Source organism: Molothrus aeneus, chromosome 3 (assembly GCF_037042795.1).
Source record: "Molothrus aeneus isolate 106 chromosome 3, BPBGC_Maene_1.0, whole genome shotgun sequence".
Lineage (NCBI taxonomy): Eukaryota > Metazoa > Chordata > Aves > Passeriformes > Icteridae > Molothrus > Molothrus aeneus.
This window is the reverse complement of record NC_089648.1, coordinates 36460143-36485094: the sequence shown is the minus strand read 5'-3', so window position 1 is coordinate 36485094 and position 24952 is coordinate 36460143. Positions and strand designations below refer to the sequence as shown.

At 35.7% G+C, this 24952-nt stretch overlaps 1 protein-coding gene across 4 annotated transcripts in view; it reads right to left on the bottom strand.

The window, feature by feature from the left end:
• Positions 1–24952, bottom strand: part of PACRG (parkin coregulated) — a 214769-nt gene that overhangs the window by 34370 nt on the left and 155447 nt on the right. For 3 of the 4 annotated variants that reach the window (XM_066546683.1, XM_066546686.1, XM_066546685.1), the window contains exon 6: positions 944–991. The exons of the other annotated variant lie outside the window; for it this stretch is intronic. In XM_066546683.1, the coding sequence (XP_066402780.1) occupies positions 944–991 (48 nt within the window). The remainder of the gene's footprint in view (positions 1–943; positions 992–24952) is intronic. 4 annotated transcript variants of the gene reach the window in all.

Sequence of the window (24952 nt, the reverse complement as noted above, 5' to 3'; positions counted from 1 at the left end):
CTTCCTTCATCACTGTTCCTCTTTTAAGTACTAATATTTCTCTTTTCTTTGTCTTAAGAATCAGCTCAAGAGCTGGAGCTGAATACAGTAGATTGTTAAATGCTGGCCAAACTCAACAATTGATTTGTTTTAATGCATTTTTGTAAGATGAAAAAAAAAAATTGAGAAGGTTTCTGTATTCCAGCATGCATAGTAATTATGTGAGAGAGACAACTGGCTGATTACTAAACTATCAGCTATACAAAAACTTATTTCAGTTGCAATTTGCAACTCATCACTGAGTTTCCTTTAAATGATACTTTGAGTCTAAGCCCATTAGAATATCAAAATAAACTAGTAACTGTAACATTTGGACAAATCCTGTTTTATCCTGTTTTTTTGAGAAGTGAATGAAAAAAGAAATTGTAGCTCTCTGAAAAACATCACATACCCTGAAGGGCATATTGGCACCAGAGTAAGACTTTTTAAAGTGTCATAGTTTGGATCTCTAATTTTAGAAATACTTAATTTAATAAGTCTTTTGAGACTGAAGACCATTTCATCAGCAACACTAATTTTCTGGAGTTATAATATTGAACTGCAGAAAAATCAGTATTGTCTTACCTGTTTAAAAGCAATGATAAAATGCAGCCTTAACTGACTCAAATTGAAAAAAAAATTCTTAAACAAGGAGAACTAATTACAACCTAAAGGTCACGAACAAATTTCACAGTGATTGTACCTTACTAGTTCCTTCACAGAATTTTTTGAATGTATTGGAAAAACTTCCACTGAGGTTCTCACCAAGTTGCTAAGCACAATTCCAATCTGTAAACATTCTGCACACAGTAATTTGCATTAGTTCCACATAATGTACAGCAGCATTAATTAATAGAGTGGATGGTGTCTGTACATCTGTTAGCTATTAGTCTTTACTCTAATTCATTAGATCTTTATCATTTACCTGAGCAGTCCATCAAGATCAGGCAAAGGAGACCTTGGCTCATGTCATCTGTGGAACAGAACAGTCTGGAATATTAAATTATCTTGTGTATGCCCTACTACTTTAGATGAACAATGATCTCACAAATTTTGGTTAAGGACTTTGAAATTGCTCTTTTGTGTGAATGAAACATTCAAAAATTATCCGGGTCTAATCTGTGCAACTGCTGTGAAACAATGGTAAATACCATTTGAGCCAATTCACGATGTGCTTAGGATCTTTCTGATCTGACTAACTGAACTGCATTCCTGCAATTCCTCCAAGCTGCCTTCCACCTTTCGTCCAACTCAGAGCTGATAAAAATTGTTATTAGAACAACACATTTACACAATACAGCTGATTGTTGTGCTTATTTTTCACTCATAACAATAAGTCATGGATTTAAGTTTAAATGACCCAGTTCTTCTGGTTCAGCATTATCCTTTCTTTTGTATCCATCTCAGAGGTAACGAAATTTAGACAAAATATAAATATTGAAGGCATGATGAAAAATGTTATTTCACGAGCAGTGCAACAAACAATGCAACAAATTGCACTGTATATTGCATATATTAATTTCAAATCACCTCTTCACCCTGAAGATTTGATGAGTAAGTCCTTTGGCAAGTAATCTCACTGTCCATCTCGAAAATGAAAGTGTCATAGACAATTAAGTGTTTACACCAATATTACTTTGGGATGAGTTTTACTTACCCTCTGACCCTTGCTGGAATCCCTCTGACCTGAAAAGTTTTCCTAAAATGTGCAAATTCTCTTAGATTGGGGAAATTTCAGGATTGTCACTATACATCATTTTAAAATAGGTAGTGATTGTAAGAAGAGGCTTTCCACAAGGAAATATATTTGATTAATGGGCCAGAAAATGAATGATTAGCCATTCTTACTAATTAAGCAGAGCTGAATCGATGCTTGCAGTAATATATCCAGTTAGGAGCCATACATCTTTGGTAAATCTCTTGGCTACAAACATGTAAACAGATGCAAGTGGCACGAGAAGAATTTCAGGGTGTTACACCACTATGCTGAAACTATGAAGAAAGTACTTATACACTAAAAATTAACATGAAGACTGAAAAAAAAAAGTAATAAAAATTACCTAAATTCTTGCCATCACTTAATGGGTTAAAGGAATAATTTTCACCCAGGCTTATAATATCACAGATACCTACATGAACAAGCCTGACTCTTCCCAGAAAAGTAATGTTATCAATGACTTATCTTCATGGGCAGGCTTTACTCAGCCATGCAGTGCTAGACAGCTGATGGTACAGACTAGCTGCTTGCAAATGAATAGTCAATTTTATTTCATGATGAGTAATATCTTGCAGGCTTAGAGGAACTTTCTCAAGACTGTATGTTTACTGTAAGCTGGGCTATAGCTCAAGTCCTGTTGTATCACTGGTCCCTCTGGGAGGGAATTTGCAGTGTAAGATGGAAATGTTATGAAAATTAGCTGGGTGTCATTGCAATTCCACAGTATGATTAGGTAAAAGAGCAAACAAACAAACAAACAAAACACCAAAACCCGGAAAACCCAAACCGCCTGATAATTATATCCCAAATCAACTTTTTATGTTTGTAAGGTACATTAACAATACAGTTGTCTATCCTATTAAGTTGGCAATCATGGCTGTCCAGTTAGGTGGACATTGCAGCAACACTTGATATTTCACTGTGGAGCTGCACATCTGTAAGCCAGTGGAGTTCTCCATAACTTCTGGCACAGTTGTTAGATGAACACAGACCTGTGTTTGAAGATGTCTCAGCAGACAGAAAACAAAGTGGGAGGAAAAAGAGAAATAAGGAAGAAGAGGACATAGAAGGGTGACTATTACAAGACAATGATAGAGAAGATAGGCTGCCTTTCTGAAAAGGAAAAACAGCAGCCAGAACTGGGAAATAATGAACAGAACTTTAAAACCTCACATGGCAGCTCATGCTTCAGTGATTTTCTCCATAGTGATGCATTCTGAACATTTGAAAGGCTGAAAGGCTAGCTGGCAGCAAAGATGAGACACAGTCCACTTCAGAGAGATCTTGGCTGATTTTGTACATTGGATACTGTACAGTTGAAAAGCTGTTTCTGCTACTGAGTTATTGTTAGCCCCTGGCATCTGCAGTAGCTTTCAAAGGAAGCTGCAGGTTGATGCTTATGCCCTGTGGCAAAATCTGACTTATTCCATCATAATTTAGAGGTCTGATCTTTGTTCTTGGACTTCCTGTGATTAATTTTCATACTTTAGTTTTAATGTGGTATTGCAATTGTGATTCCAGTTACAATCAGGCTCAGCTATTATTATGACTAGAAAATGTCTCTGTTGTGATTTCTTATCTTCAGGGCTTCTGGACTCATGACTTTCCTGGGGACAAATAAATTTAGTATTTCTGCATATGTCCGTATGAAAAGATACCAAACCATGGTATAGCAGTAAAACAAAGTCCTAATACACTGACTCCAGGCACCAGCAAGTGCAAATATGCCAAGCCTTGCTGCCAACTTTAAATAGGTGGGTGCCATTCAATCAGCTTCCCCCAAAGTAAATCCAGACCACTCAGTCTAAGCTAATAAACACATTGGACCGCAGCAACAAACATCTTGCTAAGGCTGAGAAGCAATATGGCAGAAAGAACCAAGATTTGACACAGACACATAAGCTGAGAATCCCTAGAAAAGTACATGTGAGGACTATGGTCTCAATAATGTTAATAATGCAATTTAAATTTAATGTTAAATATGCTATTTATTCTTCTTTATTATTAGAGCTTCCCTTATGGTTCAGAATCTTCATTGTGTAAACCCTTACAAACACAGGTAAAAAAATCATTCCTGTGTTAAAGACCAAATAGATTGGGTGGTGGACAGAAAGCAAAAGCCAAAATGTTCATAATGGATGCATGTGTCATTTAAATGTAAAAGTAGAGACCCAAGAGACAATGCTGATTCCTACCACAGTGTTACTTTAGATTGACTTTGTTTTAGTATTTATGTAGATCACAGCCAGTCTTTTCAAACTCTCACTGTCTACAATTAACCTGGGCTTTGATTCTGAATTTAATTCTGTATCATGTTTTGCTGATACAATCTGGTCACAACTGACATGCTGAATTGTAAAACTAAGATGATTCTGAATTTTTAGGGTATCCTTAAACTTTACTGGTATCTATTGCATCATTTAGGTTTTGTTCCATTTGCTATTGTTTTTAATTGTTTTGCATTATTGAGAGTCAGCTGCAGTAGCAGACCCCTTCAATGCTGATAGGTGCTGAGCTCCTACTGATGTCAGCAGGAGATACAAGGGATCAGCATTCCTCAGGTTTCACCCTACAGTCTTCATTGGGTTGTCAAATATAGCCAAAGACTGTGGAAGGAGGAAACCTTTTCAAATCTCTGCAGTCTCAAATATTACAGCAGTGACAGCCTTTAGTACCTAACAAAGCTCACTTTTCTGAAGATCAAAATTTAAATTACGCTTTTATTATAAGCTGTATGGAGCTCAAATAAATTCCTTGGTAGTATGAAAACAGGCTGCTACCAGCCCAAAATGTTAAGAGAAATTATCTTCATGTCACCAATCTTTAGAGAATTTTTCTCCAAATCTAACATAAAATATGTGTAAATATTACTTTCTACAGTTGGTCTCTAAAAGACCTCAGATATTTTTTCATCTTGCAGGTCTCTTGGAGCCAAAATGAAATTTAATTAAACACAAAAGACAAACATAATCTTGTGTTTCATTTATTCATTAAAAATAATAGTGTCATTTTGAGGAATAAATGCAGTAACTGATAATAACATAAAGTATTCTCTCTTGTTTGGTATGAAACTGAAATGTCTTGATTTTGCTCTTGCACAAAGTTTTAATTTTATCATTTATTATATTTTTTCTTTTCTTGTTCTTGGTGAAAAAAATAAAGTTATAATGACTAACAAAACCACCACCTCAAGGTATTACTCTCTGGAGCCAATTTTTGATGGGGATGGCTGTGACCAAATATTTGGAACATGGTATCATGTTCAGGGATGCTGCATAATAATGCTTAAGGTTCTTGAGTTTTGACTAGACATCATAGTGTAAGCCCTCCTAAAAATATGTTCTGCTTCTTTTACAGGCATAGGCTTCCAATATGCTCCATTCTTGATGGTTTTCTGGTAACATAAACAGTCATCAGACAAACATTTGAACTTTCCTTCAAAGCAAACTTAGTGCTATATCCCCTGTTGAACAGTATATTTCATAATAATAGGTTTTATAGAGATCATATTGGCTTGTTAAAGGTGAGAACTTCCCCTTTTAGCATCTAAATAAAAAAAAAATTATATAGAAAAATTTTAATAGAAGTAAAGATAAAGAAGGAGGTATTCACTTGTTCAGATCTCAGTAACTTGTTCTCTGCTAAGTTGTCCAAAGTTTATCTTTAGTTTTGGAAGTTCTAGGTGATTGTTCCTTCAAGAGAATTTTCTGAAAACTGAAATATCAGAACAGCGGCAGTATTTCCCTAATTTCAGTTTCATGTATATTTTTTTAAATTTTATTCTTTCACTCATTGTTATAGCCCCATGGTATCAATCTCTCCTTGATGTGAATGAAATTCAAATATTTGCAAGCTGAAGTCCTGCCTTTTCAAAAGCATTCACATATTACTTCATGAATCAGTTCCTACAGCTTCCAAGATTTTTTTATTGCTTGCTTTATGTAGATTGCATTCAAAAAAGTTTGTGTTTTATTGTGGTAATCTGAAGTCAAGAAATATTAAAAAATAATGACACCAGATGCATGCATGAGTATGTCTTTCTTAGCTCTTTAAAGACTTTGTCTACACAACTTGGATCAGCTATTTTTGTTCTCTACAGTGCATTGAAAATTTATTGTCCACCATCACCCCTGCCTGCTTTGTCATTGCCGGGTTTTAGAGTATCCCCCACAGTCACTAATTGCAGAAAGGCAGCTGGATAGAAATGAGAACATGTAAAACAGCTACAACTTTCCTTCTGTTATTGAGCCTGAAGTGCGCTACCAGAGCTGAAAAAATTAATAATACCACTCCGGGACTGTGTGTGAGTGGAGTACCAGGAGATGCATTACTTGAGTGCATTTCCAGCGCTGTTTCCATTGGCCAGTGTCTGAATAAGCCCTAACAAATTATTGCTGCCTCTCCCAAGATGTGTGCAGGCACATAACAGCAGATATGCCAACTGTTCTTCCTCTGAAATGTCACCTTTCTACTACTGCCATGGTGCACAGATCGCTGGCAGCACAGCAAAACAAAATTTGCACCCTGCACTGGTTGGGGTGACTCGGCCCGATATGCATTGCAAACTGTAATTGAAAATAAGTATCTCTCATCCTGAATTTCACTTTATCTGCCACCCAGCATTGAATAAGTAATGTTTCTCTTCAATCTTATATACCTGCTTGCAAGAGACTATATTTATGAATAAGGATCACCAATGTAAAAAAAACCAAACCAACATTATTGGCTTGGATCTATTGTACTTGTGTCAGAATTAGTCATCAAAAAACATGCAGGCAGAAATGGAGATACAGAATCATGTAGCAAGAGAACTGCTCTGTATTTGAGTTCCTATATGTTTGACAAGGCAATATAGAGTATGGTATTTAGCTACAAACAGAAATCAAATTGGATACTCTAATTGTGTTTCTTGCTCTCAAGATAAACACTGAGGCATGGCCATGCTTCCAGTAAAAAAGTGTTAATTTTAGGTTGAGGCGTCTTTAAGAAAAGCAACATAAAATGATTAGTGGTACACAGTGAAAGGGTGTAGCTTCATCAACACAAGACAATGCCAAGAAACTATGAGAAGCACAAATCAAACAAAGGAAGGGAAATTATAGCAGATAAAGGAAATGATAAAAATATTTTCAAAATAGCTCATAGATATTGGACTTAGGAAAACTGCAGTTACTGAATAATAGAATAGACCCATTTAAAACCCAGCAATTAGCATTGTTCAACCACAATTTTCATTTACCAACATTGTAATAACTTCATTAATGGAGCAGTGACAAAGGAAGACTGGTTTTGACCTCAGGTTTGGTCACCCAGAAACAGGTTATGGATCTATAATGAGTTTGTTGAACAGATTCTGGTGAAATATTTTGGTATACAGCATAACCGGACAGTGAAAGGGACATCTCCTTTCTTCAAACATGCTCAGTAGAGAGAGTACCCTTCCCTGGGACACTGAACACCACTTCCAGATCTTGATGAACTGTCACTGAAGTGTTTGTGAACTCTGATCATCTGTTAATGGGAGTTACTTTTGAGAAGGAGTAGTTCTGAATCTAGTATTTAATTTGTCTGGCTTTGATAGTAAGACATCAATGAAGAGATTGCAGAACAGTATGAGAGAAATGTACTCTTCAGAGTAACATTTAAGCTCAGATCATCTTACTTTTCCTTTTAATGTGCTGGCACAGAATAATGGAGAGAACTGAGCCCAAGTTTCTGTGCTATAATAAAGAGGAGCAGTTAGAAAATAGGTAATAATATCTATTCCTTGTGCCTCCTGTCTGGCAAGTATGCAGAGGAAAAATCTATACCTTCCATTACTTCAGATTTTTTCATACTATTGTACATTGAAATCAAACATGTTGATCTGATTGAACCACTATCTAATTCATTCTCAAATACAATTTCTTCAATTTTTGCCATTTCTCTATTGAGACAAATTTTTTCTCTTCTTTAGTGATGACTACTGCAGCTGAGTCAGATCCAGCCTAACATCATTTATTTGGCAATTAGTACAAAAAATTTGTAATAAAAGTAACTGATCTCATCAAGATTTTAACACATCTTTGAAAGCAGCATTTTAAATGTACTGAATTGTTCTCCAAAACAATAACATTTCCTTTTTAAAAGTCAGAAACCAGAGATCCTAGTTAAGCAATTAGAAAAGAAAGAAAAGAAAAGAAAAGAAAAGAAAAGAAAAGAAAAGAAAAGAAAAGAAAAGAAAAGAAAAGAAAAGAAAAGAATCCCAATCTAGAGAGCCCAGGTTTTATTCAATTGAACTGACCTTAAGGCTTCAATTTAAGCTTGTATACAAATGTTTGGAAAATGCTCTTTAAGATCTCATTTTCATTAGCCATTGTATTTATGACTTATATAGCAAAATCTTACTAGAATTGCTTGTCTTTTTAAACAACTTCATTCTAAATAATAGAATTTGATTTTTTTTCCCTGTGGAAGCAGAGGGCTACTTCCCTCTTCATAGGAAATCCCTAATCTCGCATAGAAAGTGCCTGCAAATGTACCTCTTGTGAATACAGCTAAGTGGAACAGCTTCACTCCTGTGTACAGCACAGATTCTTTGCCTGTGTTCACTGATACCAATCTCCTGTATTGAGCTAAGGAACTCAGAGACTTTATGTTGAAGGATCTGTATAGAAATATAACAGGAGGAAAAGAGCATCTACATGAGGAACAAATTCTCATATTCCCATCAGTACATGAAACCTAATCCCAGAGAACTGTTAGTTATAATCCCCTCCACTGGTTTGATCTGACTCCCTGCAGAGCCAGTGCTGAGAATGTGGCTGGAATCAATCGCTGGTGTCTGGGACAGAGGGCAGGTGGCAGGAAAGGACTTCTCTTCTTGGAAACAGCCCATATTTATGCTAGACATTAACTACTGGGCAACAACAAGCCTATTTATAGAATGGACACAGCTAGCCCATAAAATCCTTTTGGAGCTGACCTGATCACTCCTGTGTACAGCATAGATTCTTTGCCTGTGTTCACTTAAAACATGTGCCCCTACAGGATAACTGGAGGAAGAAGCAGAATAAAAGTTTGATGCTATGAGCCATTTAGAGGAAAAAAATTTGTAGTACTTTATAGTGATACTAAATCTGCAAGTGACAACAACAAGGAATTCTAACTGTGGCTAATGCTTTTTCTGGTGCTCTGACAAAAGACACTGTAATACCAGGTTATCACCTAATATTTAAACTTCTGAAAATAATAGTAGAAACTTTAATTGGAGAGTTCTTTGCTTTACTAAAGGAATAAAAGGGAAAATATTTGTGAAGAACTCTCGGTTTTTCATTTCTTTCTTTAAAATATCCTTTCCTGACAAGCACAACAGGATGCCTGCATTGCTTTGGACAACCCTTGGAATAAACAAGGTCTAGGCTGACCCCTTTTTGAAATATGAAAAAAAAAAGGATCCTTAAGAAAATATAAAAAACAATATTACTTCTCTTCTCTTCTCTTCTCTTCTCTTCTCTTCTCTTCTCTTCTCTTCTCTTCTCTTCTCTTCTCTTCTCTTCTCTTCTCTTCTCTTCTCTTCTCTTCTCTTCTCTTCTCTTCTCTTCTCTTCTCTTCTCTTCCCTTCCCTTCCCTTCCCTTCCCTTCCCTTCCCTTCCCTTCCCTTCCCTTCCCCTTTTGCCCTTCTCCTACCTCAGAAACAAGCTACTCTATTTTTACAGCAAGATTTCACCTGAGAAACTCAAATGCAGAGGCACAAAGATATTGTAAAGATGAAGCTTTCAATATGGCAGAACTAAAAGATCTTTTTTTTTTTCTTAAATTTCACAGACATTTAAACACTGACTCTGGAAGCACACAAACATTTAGGTTTGCATAGCAAGTTCTGTGACTGTCCTTAGTGAAATATGGTTTCCTTTAAAGTTAATTACATAGGCAACCATGTAAGGGAGGCATTTTAGGGGAATCCATTAGCAATATCTACAGTGGCAAATGAGATCACTTGGTTATATCCACAGAGGGCAGTGGAACCCTATAGGAACACAGGGCAGAGACCCCCCCCAGGTCAGCACCCAATCATTCAGCTATACTCATCTGCTTGTCCCTGGACTGTTTGGGGCTTCCAGCAGGCTTGGCCTTCATGAGGACAACTCAGTGTGCTGCTACAGTGCAGACATTTCCTAAATGTCAGCCAGCAGGCAATGGGAGCTTTCAGGCCAGTACCTGTATTACTGGTTATGACTGTAGAGACCATGACTAGCACACAATAATCTATAGGTGGCTAGGCTATTCCTTTATTCATATCTACACACATTTAGGCACACGTTATAAAGAAAGAAACTGATAACAATATCTTGAGAATAGAATAGAATAGAATAGAATAGAATAGAATAGAATAGAATAGAATAGCATAGAATAGAATAGAATAGAATAGAAATTCCTACTGGAGTTAATTTGAGAAGATTTTCATTCTGAGTCAGTGTTACTGAAGTGCTAAATTTGCCCTTTAAAATTCTTTAACAGCCCCTTGTTTAATTGAAAATTAAAAACAATAACAAAAATGTCACAGTGTATAAGTTATGTTGACTTTAACTCTGCCCTGTCTTGACAGCTTAAATTATTTGGGTTAAATTTAATTTACAATGAGACAAAAAAATCCCTTTGAAATCAGTAGCTATTTTGAGCTTCTTCCTTAGACATGCATTTACCCTTATCAAAACACTTTTGTCAGAGGTGACTGTACCCTGTTCTTCTTATTTGCCACATAAACCTTATTTACATAAATTCAGTTTTATATTACTTGAGAAGTAAAAAATCTGAAAATAATACAAGGAAATATATGGTGAAAAAAATACTCTAATGTGAAGATGATAAAGCCAATACACTGATATTTCTATAATCAAAAGCACACGATAAGACTTTTGTGTGAGTTCAATAAAAGCTTAAGTATGTGATTTTTGAAAACCTATTCTGGAACTTTTTTCATTCAGCACCAGATATGTTAAAATATATACTGAAGCTTCACTTGTCTGTCCCAGATCTACAAAGTATTCAAATAAATATTTTTCTGTATTTTCGTGTAAATATTAATTGCATTTTAGTTAGTTCCAATAAAACAACTTAGCACAACAATAATCAACTAAGGAAGAAGAATTTTACTCCAGCAGCATACAAAAACATATGCTGTGTAAAAGTATTATTAGAAATACCTTGTCTGGTAAGAAAAAAAAAAGTACAGCAACAATAAGGCGATGGTAATGAAAAGGGGGAACTCTCTTGTTTTAAAGACATGCTGTGGATTGACTCCTGAAAGCCCAAGTTAATATTTACTAACTCCAAGCACATTCAATAGCTTCAGATTTCTTTTCTTTTAGTGGGGCCATGGCTCCTGTTGTTTGAAGACAGAGCAAAGCTGTGAATAATGCCTAAGAGCAAAATGAAACCAGAAGTAAATGACTTTTTTAATGTGAGACCTTCAACCTCAATTCCAGCTCCCCAGAGGCTGTCTTTGACTCCTTATCAAATCATGCTCTCACAGGTGTCAACTGGGGATAAATTCCACAAAGTGGGGATTCTTCCACAAGGAAACTGACAAAGAAACTATTGCAGAGAAAGGTGAGCTTACAAGTCTCTCTTGACATTGGTGAAGGGAACTTGGGGCAGTGTCATTTAGAACAGGCAATTTAAATAAATGTGCTGTAGGAGGTTTAACAGTGACTGCAGATAGCAAGGGCAAGCTACGTAGCTGTTAAACCAGTCAGTGAAGGCTGCTGCTCAGCTAAAATAGTGCTAAAATTGAATTAATTTTGCCGGTTATGCAACATTTGCTGGACTGTTTGAAATGCATTTGTTACTGTTACTGGACCCTTCTGAAGACTTCTCATGACTCAGTTAGAAAAAAAATAGTAGAAAAGAGCCATTTTACATGGATAAATTGCTCTTCCTCTCTGTACCATAAAGGAGTCTGGGGAACAAGGAAAAAAATCAAACTTTTTATTGTCTTAGCGACTGATGCAAGAGCTGCAAGTGTTAGGGTTGCCAGGATTTAAGAAGGAATGTCCCAGGGAAGGAATGAAATTAACCTCTTCCCTGATAGAGGCTAAATTTTTATTGACATTTGATTTCTTTTCTGGAGAAAGATTTCCACTCTTTCAATATGTATTTTGGTTGAATTGAAACTTGTTTGACATCCATTGTGATACTGCATAATGACCTAAAGTCATTTTTTTGCATGGGTTTATAACATATAGAGCTATTTTTCAAGTAAAAGGTTTATATTTAGTACATAACTACTTTCCCCTATCCCTATACCCTCTCAAAAGTTAGAACTTTCATAGCTAAATTTGAAATGTTTAAATTTACATTCATTAATACAGCATGTATTTTATTCATTTATTATGTCTGCTTACATTTTTATATCTGTGCTGGTGATTGCATATTTTAGTATTCCTATGTTCACAAGGCCTTCTCATCTGTGACTTTTGAAAAGCATTCCATCACTATTTTCCCTCTGACTGATAACATTAGGTGCTTTTTCCCTGTGACCATGAAATAGCCAAGAAGGCATTGGAGATGGGTTTATTTAATGACTACTATACAGAATACAGAAAAAAAATTAAAATGCTAGGTATATGATGTTCTATTAGGGCAGTGGTTAGATATTTCCTTGTTCACCTTCAGTTATGGAAGATAACTTAATGGATGCAGCTTTCATAACTTATCAAGATTTATAGTAGATCTCAGCATAATACAAATATATCCATGCACACCATTTTTTCATCAAAGCAAAAAATTCATACAAATAAAATGCATACCATAAAACTGTAAGTGCAATTGTTAAACAAAATTTTTGTATTCTAAAAGGTGGGTATCAGTCTTACATAAATTATCTTTTCCATTGAAAGCTGCATTTCTGCTACTAATTTAAATGTAATGTTACTATTTACAGTCACTGAACTTTACTTACTAGAATACAATAGGAAACTCGTACCTAAATCAATGTTAATAATTATGTATTTATCAATTACTCCATCAAATACTTCACATTTCATTATTTACTACTTCCATTAAATCCAACTAAACTATTGTCATAAGGGAAGGATATCAGAAGTCTGCAATATTTGAGCCTTACCTAGTGACTGAACCTGCAAATTGATTGTGTGTGAATTAAGACAGACTCTTGCTCTTATTACCTGTAAACCAAGCCTGCTTCTTCTTAATAAAAAAAAAGTCTTATGTCCACATATAAGAGTTCTTAATACACTCTAAAAAACCCCTAATGAAAAAAATATGCTGTATTAAATTGGAAAGGTAACACCTCTCTTTTTCATCTTCTTGCAGTAAAAAATACATATTGAAAGATGATAATTCAAGTGTTTTGACATTAAGTCGGTCAACAAAACAAAATATCAAACTATATTTTCTAATTAAAAAACGCCCCAAACTTGGAATACTTAATTTGTTCTTCATAAAACAAAGACCCACAGATCCAATTCTGTAGAGAGGCCTTTTCTGTTTGTAACAAATTGTCTCTGTACAGATTTTTCTTAGCTCAGAAACTCCTACATAGCCCAAGATGACATTAAATATAGCATAGCATATTGAAAGTTATTATGCTGTTATTATGCATTTGTCATCATATTTATTGATTTGATATAATATTATATTTGAAATAGGATCAATACAAAAGATCCTTGTTACCCTTTCTAAGTCCTTGATATTATTGTTTTATAATTACTTTTCTTCCCTAAATCATCCTGTTGAAGTAAATTCCACAAAGACTTTCACTCATCTGGGTGTGTATAGAAGTCTACGTCCACATTGAACTGTACAAGACAAAATGGATCCTAGAATAAAATATCTGTCACAGCTACAGAATAAGTTAAAATTATATCTGGCTCTTCAGGAAATAATAGATTTGACACAATGTTAATTCTTGAGATAAATTAGATTGCTAACACAAATACAAAAGAAATTACTATTGCCTTTTAAATTGGGCTCATATTTAAAGTCATGATGTCAGGAAAAATGCAGAAGGTAGAGGAAACATTGCTGTAAGAACAGTCATCAAAAAAAATTTACTCCCATATGTCATTATAAAGCTAGCAGCTGTGTTGATGAAATCACAATTCCTTTTGGTGACATCCATATGGAATGCAGAGCTTTGACATTACCCTTCAGTAAAAGCTGTGGTCTGATTTTTTTGCATTAGGCAGTTGTCAATTTTATTTGATATTTTATTCCAAAATAAAAATGCTGTGGAGCATACATGCACAAGAAATTCAGAGTTACATTTGGTGTGAAATATGTTGTGGTGGGCTTGTTCCTGATGTAAAGAAAGTTGTCTGAGTCACGAAAATCACAAGACATTCAAGTTGGAAAGGACAAGAGCAGGTTTCTCATCCTCCCTCCTGCTCAAAGCAGGATCAGCTATGAGATCAGATCAGGCTGCTCAGATATTTGTTCAGTTAGATCTTAAAAACCTCCTAGAATGGAGACTCCAGAGCACCTGTAGACAATCTGCTCCCATGCTTGCCTGCCCCAAGGATGGCTTCATACAGAAGTTTATATCAGAAATTAACTTTCTCATGTTTTCACAAACTGACTTGAATTTTCTACTAATTAACTATAAGGAGTCTTCTTTTTCTGCTGTTGTACTCTCCTTGGGGCTTTGTTTTTTGAGTGCAAAGTCACAACAGCTTTAGGTGTACATTGAGAAAAGAGTTCTGCATGCTTTATACTTCTCTTAGATCTCATGATTTCTTAATCCTTTAAAGAACTCCACTTAGTGATTCTCTAAGTCTGGAAATGTCTCTTTTGCATCACAAGATGAGAAATTTGAAATTATGAAGGTACCCACTGCACAGGGAATTTCCCCAAATCAAAACCACACAAGTTTTCAGAACGCAGTATCCCAGCCATTGTCACTGGCAGACAGGAACAGCATATCCTTTTCCCACAATGTGAGTGAGGAAATGCTCTTGCTGGCTGGCCCTGAAGATAACACAGACATTATGATATAGTCAATTCTTATAATCAAGTTGTTTAAATAAAATTATATGCAAGTCTTAGTAGACAGCTACAATAATTGTTTCTGATTTAATTAAGCTGTAGATCATTATATGATATATGCAGTACAAACAATAAGTTGAAATGCCAGAGATGTTGCGTCTTCCCTCTGAGTCCATATTAAATGTTGAAATACTAAGAAAATTCAAGAGAAAAAACAAAGAACTGAAAAAGTCAGAGAAGACTAAGGAAAAGCTATAGATCAGTTTAATACAGCGTTTAAATATGGGATACATAAATAAAATGTATCAGAACAGAATCAAATAGAGAACAAGTAATTGTGCACACAATATTTCACTGAAAATGTCTTATGTGTGCCTCTATCTTTATTAACTACTTCTGGCTGCCATTTTATGAAAACAAGGTGAATAAACACCCTTTAAATTTAAGGTGAAGAGCTTATTTGATATCATGAAATAGAATGGGGTACAAATGGGTAATAAACATAGCAAATAGACTGCAACAGGCTGTACCTATTATGTGGTCTATCGTATTTCCTTACCTGTTCACCCAAGACTACTAGAATCTGCACTTTAAATTAAATTAAGCTAATGAAGATAACTGCAAGAGTGTGCCAGTAGTCCCACATGATAGTAGTCTGGACATTAAGAAAAAACTCCTAACAGATAGATTGATTAGGCATTGGAATGGGCTGAGTGGGGAGGCTGGTGGAGCCCACAGCCCTGGAGGTGTTTAAAAGAAGACTGGATGTGACACTCAGTGCCATGGTCTAATTGACAAGGTGACATTCATAGGTTGGACTCCATGATCTCAAAGGTCTTTTCCAGCTTAGGTTTTTCTGTGATCCTGTGACATGAATGTACAAAACAGCAGTGGAAACAGGGTTTTAAAACATAGATCATACTTCACACTTTCTATTTTATGATCCACATAATTCACCTTAACCATAGAGCTTGTCAAGGTCCAGATGCACCTATAGGCCAGGTTACCTCTGAGGAGTCTCAGTGCTGGCAGGGACTGCACAGACCTCAGGACACTGCTGGCTGTGCCTGCTGGAAGTCCCTGTTACCAGCTACCCTATATGGACTGTGACAACTGGGAAGGATAACCAGCCTGTGCTGGAGTCACCTTTGGCTCCTGTCTTGTCCCAGTCCATGGAGTTGTGCTGCTCTCACTTCTCCCTGCCAAACGTGCAGGTCCAAAATGAGCACATACTACCAGGGGGACTGGTGTCCTTCCAGGTCACAGGAGGGCAGGGTGGAGAAGGCCCCTGGCTAGCTGAATACCCAGAGTGAGTTTTTTACCTCTCATCTTAAGCAACTCTAATAATATGATTATTAAAAACAAATAATTTGGTTTCACAGACTGCTCAAATAAAAGGTTCTTCTTCTGAGTATCTTCTAAGAAATCATGTTTTTGTTAAATGGAACTTGTAATGCTGAGGCTTTTGGTCAGTAAAAGCAGTACTTGGTGGTACCAAAACCTAAAAGAACCCACTGCAAAAAGCTAGAAGATATCCATTTACAAAACACCTGGATGATGGATGTTTGTCATTCCTCAGCTCCACCCAGCTTGACTTAAACACCTACAAGGTTTGAATTCCCTGATAACAGAACAGTCAAGCCTTGACTACATAGCTTTTTCATAAGATCTGCCACTGTTGCTCTTTCAGTGTCACATAGCAGTGGGAAGTTCAGTGCAGAGAGGTCATAAGATGTTTTGTCACACATCTTGGCTGGCTTTGGGGAGACGCCGTGGAGAGCCAGCCTATGCAACATTCCCTTCATCGCTGGCATTGCTGAAGCAGCACCCTGTGAGATCAGAGAATGCTTAAAGGACTATAAATATGGCAAGAATTCAGAGAGTAGGCAGGCTTTTGAGGCTGCTTCAGGATACAGATGATCATTTAAATGTTACTGAAAAGGCTTGCAAATTAAAGCAACGGTTGCTTTTTAATTGGAGAATCAAGGAATAGCAGATAAAATTAATTTTGTCTTTAGTTTCAGAGTATCTACTGATAAAATGGCAAAACTGCTATTGTTAATGCATAGGCACATAAATAGAAATTTTCTGCATTGATGCTCCATCTCTCTGCTTTGTCGGTAACACCTGCCTCTTTTTAGTCCTTAGCACATCTGTCAGTAACTACGTGGCGCACACAAATGCCATGAAGGCATCTGAACTCTGCAAGTTCTCATGGCATTTTGCCTAAGGCTTTGTCTCCCTTTCCTGCAGGGTTAGCTTCCTGGAGCCAGTTTACTTGGCTTTAGCAGTCCCAGTACCTGAACCAGGTTGCTCAGAGAGAGCTCTCAGCTGCTTTGTGTAGCAAATTTTCCTAGCTGTCTGTCAACAACTGGAAAGCAAGATGCTTACCAAGTGTTTTAAGGTACACTTAAAAATCAGATTCTTTCTAAATGAAAATATAATTTATTATTAATTTATTTTTACACATGATAAACACAACTGGAGGTTTTTAATTTTATACCAGTTTATTTCCTCCTTTTTAGTGTGGTGTGAATTACACCACTGAATAGATTAAATTCAGGATACTGAATGGGTTCCCAGGTGACTGCATTTTAGAAGCCATTCAACTGTGTTTCATACAGAAAAGAAAACAATACACATTGAGTGTTAAATCATGATATAAAAGCACCTATAAAACTGACTGCTGAGTTTTTTAAATGGCACTTAAATCCTGATTTATTTCCCTGAATGCATCACTTCTGAGAATCAGACTGAGATAGGTGTCTGGCTACAACTGTAGTTCTTTAACTATACACATTTGCATCTTCACTTGCTCTATGAAGTCCCAGTTTCAATGTTGAAAAATCACTCAGCAATCACAAAAAGTTTGGAAAAGACTGTTGCTCCTGTTGGAAAACAGGAAGTAGCCTAAGGAGAGATCTATGGCAATATTACAGTAAAGAAATATTCTCTCATAACAGCTGAAAATAACCCTTCACTCAGATTGAGATAAAGCTGAGAGTATATTTCTCAAATGTAAGCCTAAGAAAGGTAATAATTGTCCCAAACTAGATGGCTGGAAATTCAAAGATGACATACTTAGAGAAACCCCAAAGTTTTGAGCTAGCCATGGTCTATTTCTTTTCTCTGAACCCTCTTGGCCATTTCTGTATTTGGATGTGTATGTTTTGTAAACCAGTTAGTTTCATGTGGTCAAACTTGCTTTAGTGTAATAAGGGACTTACATCTTTAAAAGCTCTGCCCATGCCTGCATGCTTAACACTACTTAATTTTTCAAGATTCTTTTTCATCTGTTTATTCTGTGTATTGTAAAATGATTTGGCTTACAGTGAAGACTTCCTGTTCAGTATGAGCTATGGAGTTCCAGTAAGTTATTATTTAAGATGTGGAGATAATCACTGAGCGCACAAAAAAACCCAAGGCCAAGACAAATTAAAAAAAAAAAAAAAAGAAAAGGGGAAAAAATTAAAGGATGAGTTTTAAAGAAAAATATGGGCATACGTTTATATTTAATTCGTTCATATTGAAAAGACATAGTCTGTTATGCTTAAAAATTCATACCAAAATTAGATGTTGATTCCTTTTTTTTTTCTTTGGGAAGTCTACCCTGGTGATTGGAACTTGCTGCTGGGCCCTGCTCTTATCAGGGGATCGTGACCTGCATACACGGATTGCATTTCTTTGGTACCAGTCATGGAGTCCTGCTGCTGCAAACATGCACAAGCACATAAGCGTTTGACATATGAACACAGCTTAGCTTGTGATCTTGCCATCTGTAGTTCAAAGTTAATACCTTTTTATTTTGAAGCTCATAATGTATGATGGAACTGAGCATCATTTTTTCTCTCTGTGATATCACACGTATGAGCTTCATACTAGAAATGATTGAAAGCTGTGCTGCTTTCCTCAGGTACAGACTGTCTTCAAATCTCTCCAGTCTGAAGCTCAGAAACCAGACCTCACAGAAAGTTATAACAAGCCTTCTTGCATTCTCTTCCTGTCTCCTTTTGAGCTCTGCTCTTTTTTTTCCCCTTCATCCATGGTACTCTCCTGTATCCATGCATCTTTGTCTGCTACACAGCTGATTTGACCTTGCTTTTGCTCCCTTGTAAATGAATATTAACACTGCACTTGAAGCTCAGGACACTTTCTGGGTGACAATGTTTTTAGCCTTTCTAGTTATAAAAGAGTTAACAGGTCTATTAAAATAACAAAACAAGTTTTAGTGAGCTGAAAATCTATAGTTCCTAAATATGAGAAATTCCTGAAAAGAGACCATTTTAACCACACAGTACCCTTTCTTAATAGAGAGTAGGCTACAAAACTCTGTCTGTGGGCTGGGCCAATTGATTGAAGCTGAGAGATCAGACATACTCTCTAAAGATTTCCTTCTCCAGTGTATCTAAGAGGAGCTACTTGAAAGGATGAACTGAACTCTCACCTGTTTTGAACTATTTTGACTGAAATCTCTCTCTTGGTTTACATAAAGCAAGTATAACACTTTATTCCTAGCTGCAGTGGCACAGCATTAGTTACCTGCTATTTGATGTAATTTTGTCAAAATTCTTAAATTGCAAAAGTCATCTGATGTTCTAAAGGGCAATGTTGAAAGATAGGTGAATATAAAAAAAAACACAAAACACCCCAAAAAACCCTAAAAATAACCACATCTATGGTTCTTTCCTCCTTCATTCAAATGAACACAAAACCGTAAAGACCTACTGCTGTGGCTACTGGCAAATATCTGGATAATCAGTTGTCAAGAAGAGCTCTGCCACACATTCACTTTTCTGACAACTGCAAAGCAAAATTGCTTAGCCCACAATTTAAAAAAAAATTGACAAGAGCTTTTGTACTTCAGTACAAAAGAAAGCAACGCATTCCAGTGCTGTACTGAATAGTAACCTGACCATAATCCTACTAATGGAGTCAGCGAACATGAGGATTGCTGACAGAGAACAATAGAAAGAATTTTTTTTCCAAGGCATTAATAAGGTCAGAATGTAGTCTTCAACCCTACAATAAAATGCTTTCAGAATCATGCATATTCTTAAACCTAAGCAGAGTTTTCACCGATAATCACTGTGGGTATTATTTCAAAGTGCTTCTGCATTAAAACAGTGGTACACATCAATGCACAGAGCCACAAATGTATAGTGGCCGTTAAGCAAAATACCAAAAAAGGAAAACCTGAACACTGCACTATGTATCACCTATCTGATCTTTGCCAAAGGAGTCAGAATGATTCCTTCATAGGTAAGCCTTCAACTGCCTTCAATTCCTAATGATGCATTCATGTCTTGGATTTCTGTACACAGGCTTGAGCTAGAGGGTAGTGGGTAGTCTGGCAGAACCAGTAAATTGAGACTCCAGGAGCTAAGAGAGTTTGAGATGCTCTCTACAACAGCTAATCCTGTGACAGCCATGAGCTTTATAAAGCCACAGATGTTTGCACCTGTCCAAAGCTTGACAAAGTGTTTCAAAAAAGCAGACATCTAGAACTTAGAGATATTCTGTTTCCATGAATTTTGGGAGAACTTTTTCATCTGTAAATAATGGTGGACAAAAAAACATATGGCCTAAATACAAGGCATAAAAGGATATAGTCCAATGTTTATGAAACAGATCAGGCTAGAAGAAGCAATGTATAAGAAATTACTTTAAATTTTGTTAATAAATCACAAACAAGCTGTAATAAATAAGAGTATGGTTTTTAGAGTCTGGCAAACCAGAAGGAGAAACACAGCCTATCCTGATAGTCCCACATTTTAAACTATGCATGCTATGATTATAGTAATAAACAACAGATACTGTGTCTGTACATGGGAAAACAAAGAATGGTTCTTTTTAGGAACTATCTGTAGGAAGAACATGCAATTTAGTCAACAAGCAAGCTGGAATAACCTCTTGTATTCTTTCCAATGACTATAGTTTAGTATTGAGCAGAAGGAATGTTTTTGTTCTTTCCTTGTGCTTTTTCTCTTCTGTCTATCCTCGACTTCTTTCTGGCATAGCATGGATTTTTTTTCTGTTCTTGCACCTGGTCTGACAAACAGTATCCCCACTATTTGAGCATGTTCTAATGCACAGCACTTTTCTTCAGACAGCTGCAAGTGCTGTGCTCTCTGACCAAGAAGGCAAGTCTCTGACCTCCCACTAATGAACATAGGCAATCAGACAGCACATGACAATCCAAGTAACAATTTCTTCTAATGTCCATGATGAAAAACTGTACAGCAATCCCAGTCCAGCAATCTAGTCCTGAAATTCCTCTATCAACTTATGACTTTGTAATAAGTATGAGGTAGCTACTGAATTAATTTGCCAAAATGTATCATGTTTCCTTTCTTTCTTTCAGAAAACCTGAAAGTGTTAGAAGAAGAAATAAATGAAGTTCAGCCAAAGTGTGTTAAATGCTAGATGGCTTCTGAAGAAAAACGAATGTTAGTTTGGCAACAGGAAAGATATCCTTAGAATAAGTTTCATTGTAACAAATACTTTTCATGTTCGACAGAGAATGTACACTGTCAAAGAAGAAAAACATGGGATAAACATTTTTGTGGTTTGGGCCTGAATGTCTCTGTGTACTGTGACAACTTCTATTCATCTTACAGACAGGTTCAGTGAGGAAAACAATTGCTCAGAATAGAAAAGGTAGAAAAAAGTAAAATTTCCAAATTAATACATGATCCAAAGTGCATGTTGTCCAAAGATTGATCTTAACTGAAAACACCTGTTTTTTGCATATAACATTTCCTACCACACAAAAATTCTCATTTTAGTGATTTTATTTCTTTGTGGAATTCTTTTCAAAACTGTTTTTTCACAGCTACTCTGTTAGTTTTGATGATTCGGATTTACAAAGTATTGAAAGGCAATGTAAACTTTTAATAAGCAATCTGCAATGGAACTTTGAAACTTCAGAAACTCATATGAAAATATAGGAGGTCTTGTTGAAAGTGAACATATCACAAGGTAAAGAAATGTTTCTTTGATAGTGTGTTTTACACTTCAATTGTTATGATGTAAATGAAAGTATAAAGCAATTTAAATCCAGTGTGAGAGAAACTAAACCTTGTTCATAAATTAAATGTAAATTATTTTGAAATGTATTTTCATAGGAAATGAATAGAATCTGAAGAGCAGTAAGTCACAAAACATACATTATGCTATTTCCTTCTCTTTAGCAAATACAGGAAAAGTGATCATCTGCTGACAGAAAGTGAGATCAGCATTTCTTGCATTTTCAGATAGGAATTACAGCCCTTAAATGCTAAAGATCTTAAGAAGGTTGCAAATGATTTATGGGTTTTCTTGGATGCATTTTTAAAAAGAGTATACTTTTGTTAATGTTCTTTTATTTTTAAAGTATATTTGTTGCAGATGACAAAACTTCTAAACAAAGGGCACATCTACCCAAAATACCAAGTTGGATCTGATATATGTTTAAATTGTCAGTTCCTTGAGGCTTTTTGGACCTCAAACTCCCATAACTACTCCAGTTACTTTTGAGAAGTAAAGTGTCATTTAGACTTTACTGTCACCACATATTTGTGCCATAAATTAATCCTAGATTTATCACAAAAGGCATCTTTGCAGCATTTTGTAACATGTTGAGAATAAAGCTACTTTGGATCAGCAAATAAGGTAACTTATTGGAAACAGTAATCAATGAATGGAGAAGGAGAGGAGCTTCATCAAACATCCAGGTTAACCCACAGCTTCATCAAACATCCAGGTTAATCATCAAACATCAGGTCAATCTTTACTTGATTAAGTAAAGAGAAGAAATCTTTAATGTGAGAAGAGTGATGTAGGGTCTTAAATTTAGGGCTAATTTTTTTAGAGGTTGAATTCCAGAAATTATGATTAAAAAAAAAAGTTAAAAGTTGCTACTGCTTTCTGAGACTAAATATTGTGCTCGATCCATTAGTCAAATACACTTTTGCACAAAAGGATGATTCTAATAATTAACAAAAACAGCTTATGGTGCCTAAGATTTTAGCTGTGATTTAGAAAATCTTAAAAATTCCCTTTTTTTTCTGAGAGAAGTTCAAATTTTGAATCAAATTATCCTTAAAAGAAATATGGGAGGATTAGAGCCCCTGTTTCAAAAGCAAAGCTTCAGAAAATCAGTTCTTAAGAACACACTAGCATTCTGACAGGATCAAGTCTTCAGAGCCTACATTTGTCCCTTCTCTGCCTGAATAGACTGTTATTATACTTAATTAAACTATTTATTCATTATGAAAGATATAATTTAAGCAATGTATCAAGTTATGGTTTCTATATCATATGCTTTCCAGCTGTAAAAGTGGACTGATATGCTGAGGGACAGTAATGGAGAGACAGAAGTTGGGAAGAATGTTTGATGGCAAATGGAGTTGGTTGGTAACGGCCTATGAATGCCCTTCCATTTCTGAAGCATGATGCAGCACTTAAAGTATGTTGATGTAATATACAAAAATTGGAAATTACAGAGAAAAGACTCTTCTAGACGGTTCCATCAGTCTGCTAAAACTTGAAGACTCCAGAGTGACATTGCCAAATATCTTGATCAAGATTTTTAGGTGGTTCTCTAACTTAATATTAAGTTAGAGAGCCACCTAATATATCTGCACATCTATCTGATAATTCTGTAGAGAGGTGCATTTTTTGCAATGTCACTACTATATTCTTCTGTCACCAAGCCACTTGGGACATCAATTTCTCAGAAAAAAATACAGTGGCCATTTTTTCAGATATTTAGTGAGTTGAACCACTGGCTGTGCAATGCTTCTTCCTTCTTTTGCCTTACCCCAGCAATTTTAAGAAGTCAGATACACACTGGTGTCACTGGGGCCTCTGGGAGTTGGACAGCCCTAGAAAACCAGATTTCATGCTATCTGTCTTCAGGAGATTAATGGAATTTCCTGATGTGCAGGTAACAACTTAGCAGCACAAAAGTAGTATTGCTTCAGATTTTCAGATGTTCTTCTGCTGGCAAATTTTGGCTCTAGAAATAAGTACTTGACATTGCAAGATACAATCACTGACCTGCCAGCCTAGCTGTGCTTAACATCTTAGAATGACAATGTGTGCTACTTTTTGTAAATTTACTACTTGCATGTAGCACTGGAAGGAATATATATTTTGGGTGGTTTCTACAGTTTACCTCAGAAAAATCTTTTCTGCTGATGACATACACATTAAAATGTGAATTAGACTCAAACTCAGTTTTGTTGGTGGTTTTATGCTACAGAAATAACATACAGGATAAATAACACTTTCTTGTAAAAAAATATTAACATACAAAGTATATGAAAAATAGAAGTAGAAGAAAGCAATATTAGGAAACTCTGATTTACAACCAAACAGAGCTGAAAAGAAATTCTGGTACAATACATGTAACTACAGTGTAATGAATAATCAGCTCATAAAATTTCTGAATTAATTAGCTTTTGTTCTTTAGTCTGTATTTGTCACTGAGTATTCCTCTTTGTTATTTGTTCCTGACCTCTAATAGGCTGCCTGCTTTTCACATAAAACAAGTGTCTACTTATGGATTTCTAATACATTAAGCAAAGTGAAGTAATTATCTACTGTGGTACATGCCCCATCAAAATTAGTCTGACAGTACATGTGGTTTCGTCTAGATACACAACATAGCAGAAAAATAGGAAATCGATAGAATTGCTAATATGCATTTTGACTAAACTGAGGTAAACATGTAATTAAATCTATAGGTTTTCATTTTTAAAAACCAAAAATATTCCACCTTTATAAACTATGTGGCTTCCATTTATGAGATACTGAAATATAGATCCTGGGAATAAGGAAAACAAAAATCAAGTGTAATTCAGCTTTTACATAAAAATATTTAGCTAAATTCAGTTTTAAATGATGAATGAAAAGAGAAAAGTTGCTGATCTATCATAATCATACTATTTAACTTACTAAACAATGCCATTCTAAATAATTAAGGATTTTCAGACTCTTGGCACCATAGAATAGATATTTCTGCAGTAAACTGTAGAAACCACCCACAAGCAAAGGATGTACTATTCTAGAGTATTATGAAACAAAATGACTCTATATTGTACCTGTTGTACTTTAGAAGAAATTAAGGGTGGCAGGTATAATAACAACAAACTACTTTAGTGGTTGGAGTACACAACAAGAGATGAATTTTTGACACAGTCAATAGGCAGGTATATTTATATCAGAGACTCAATTTCTCATATTTAA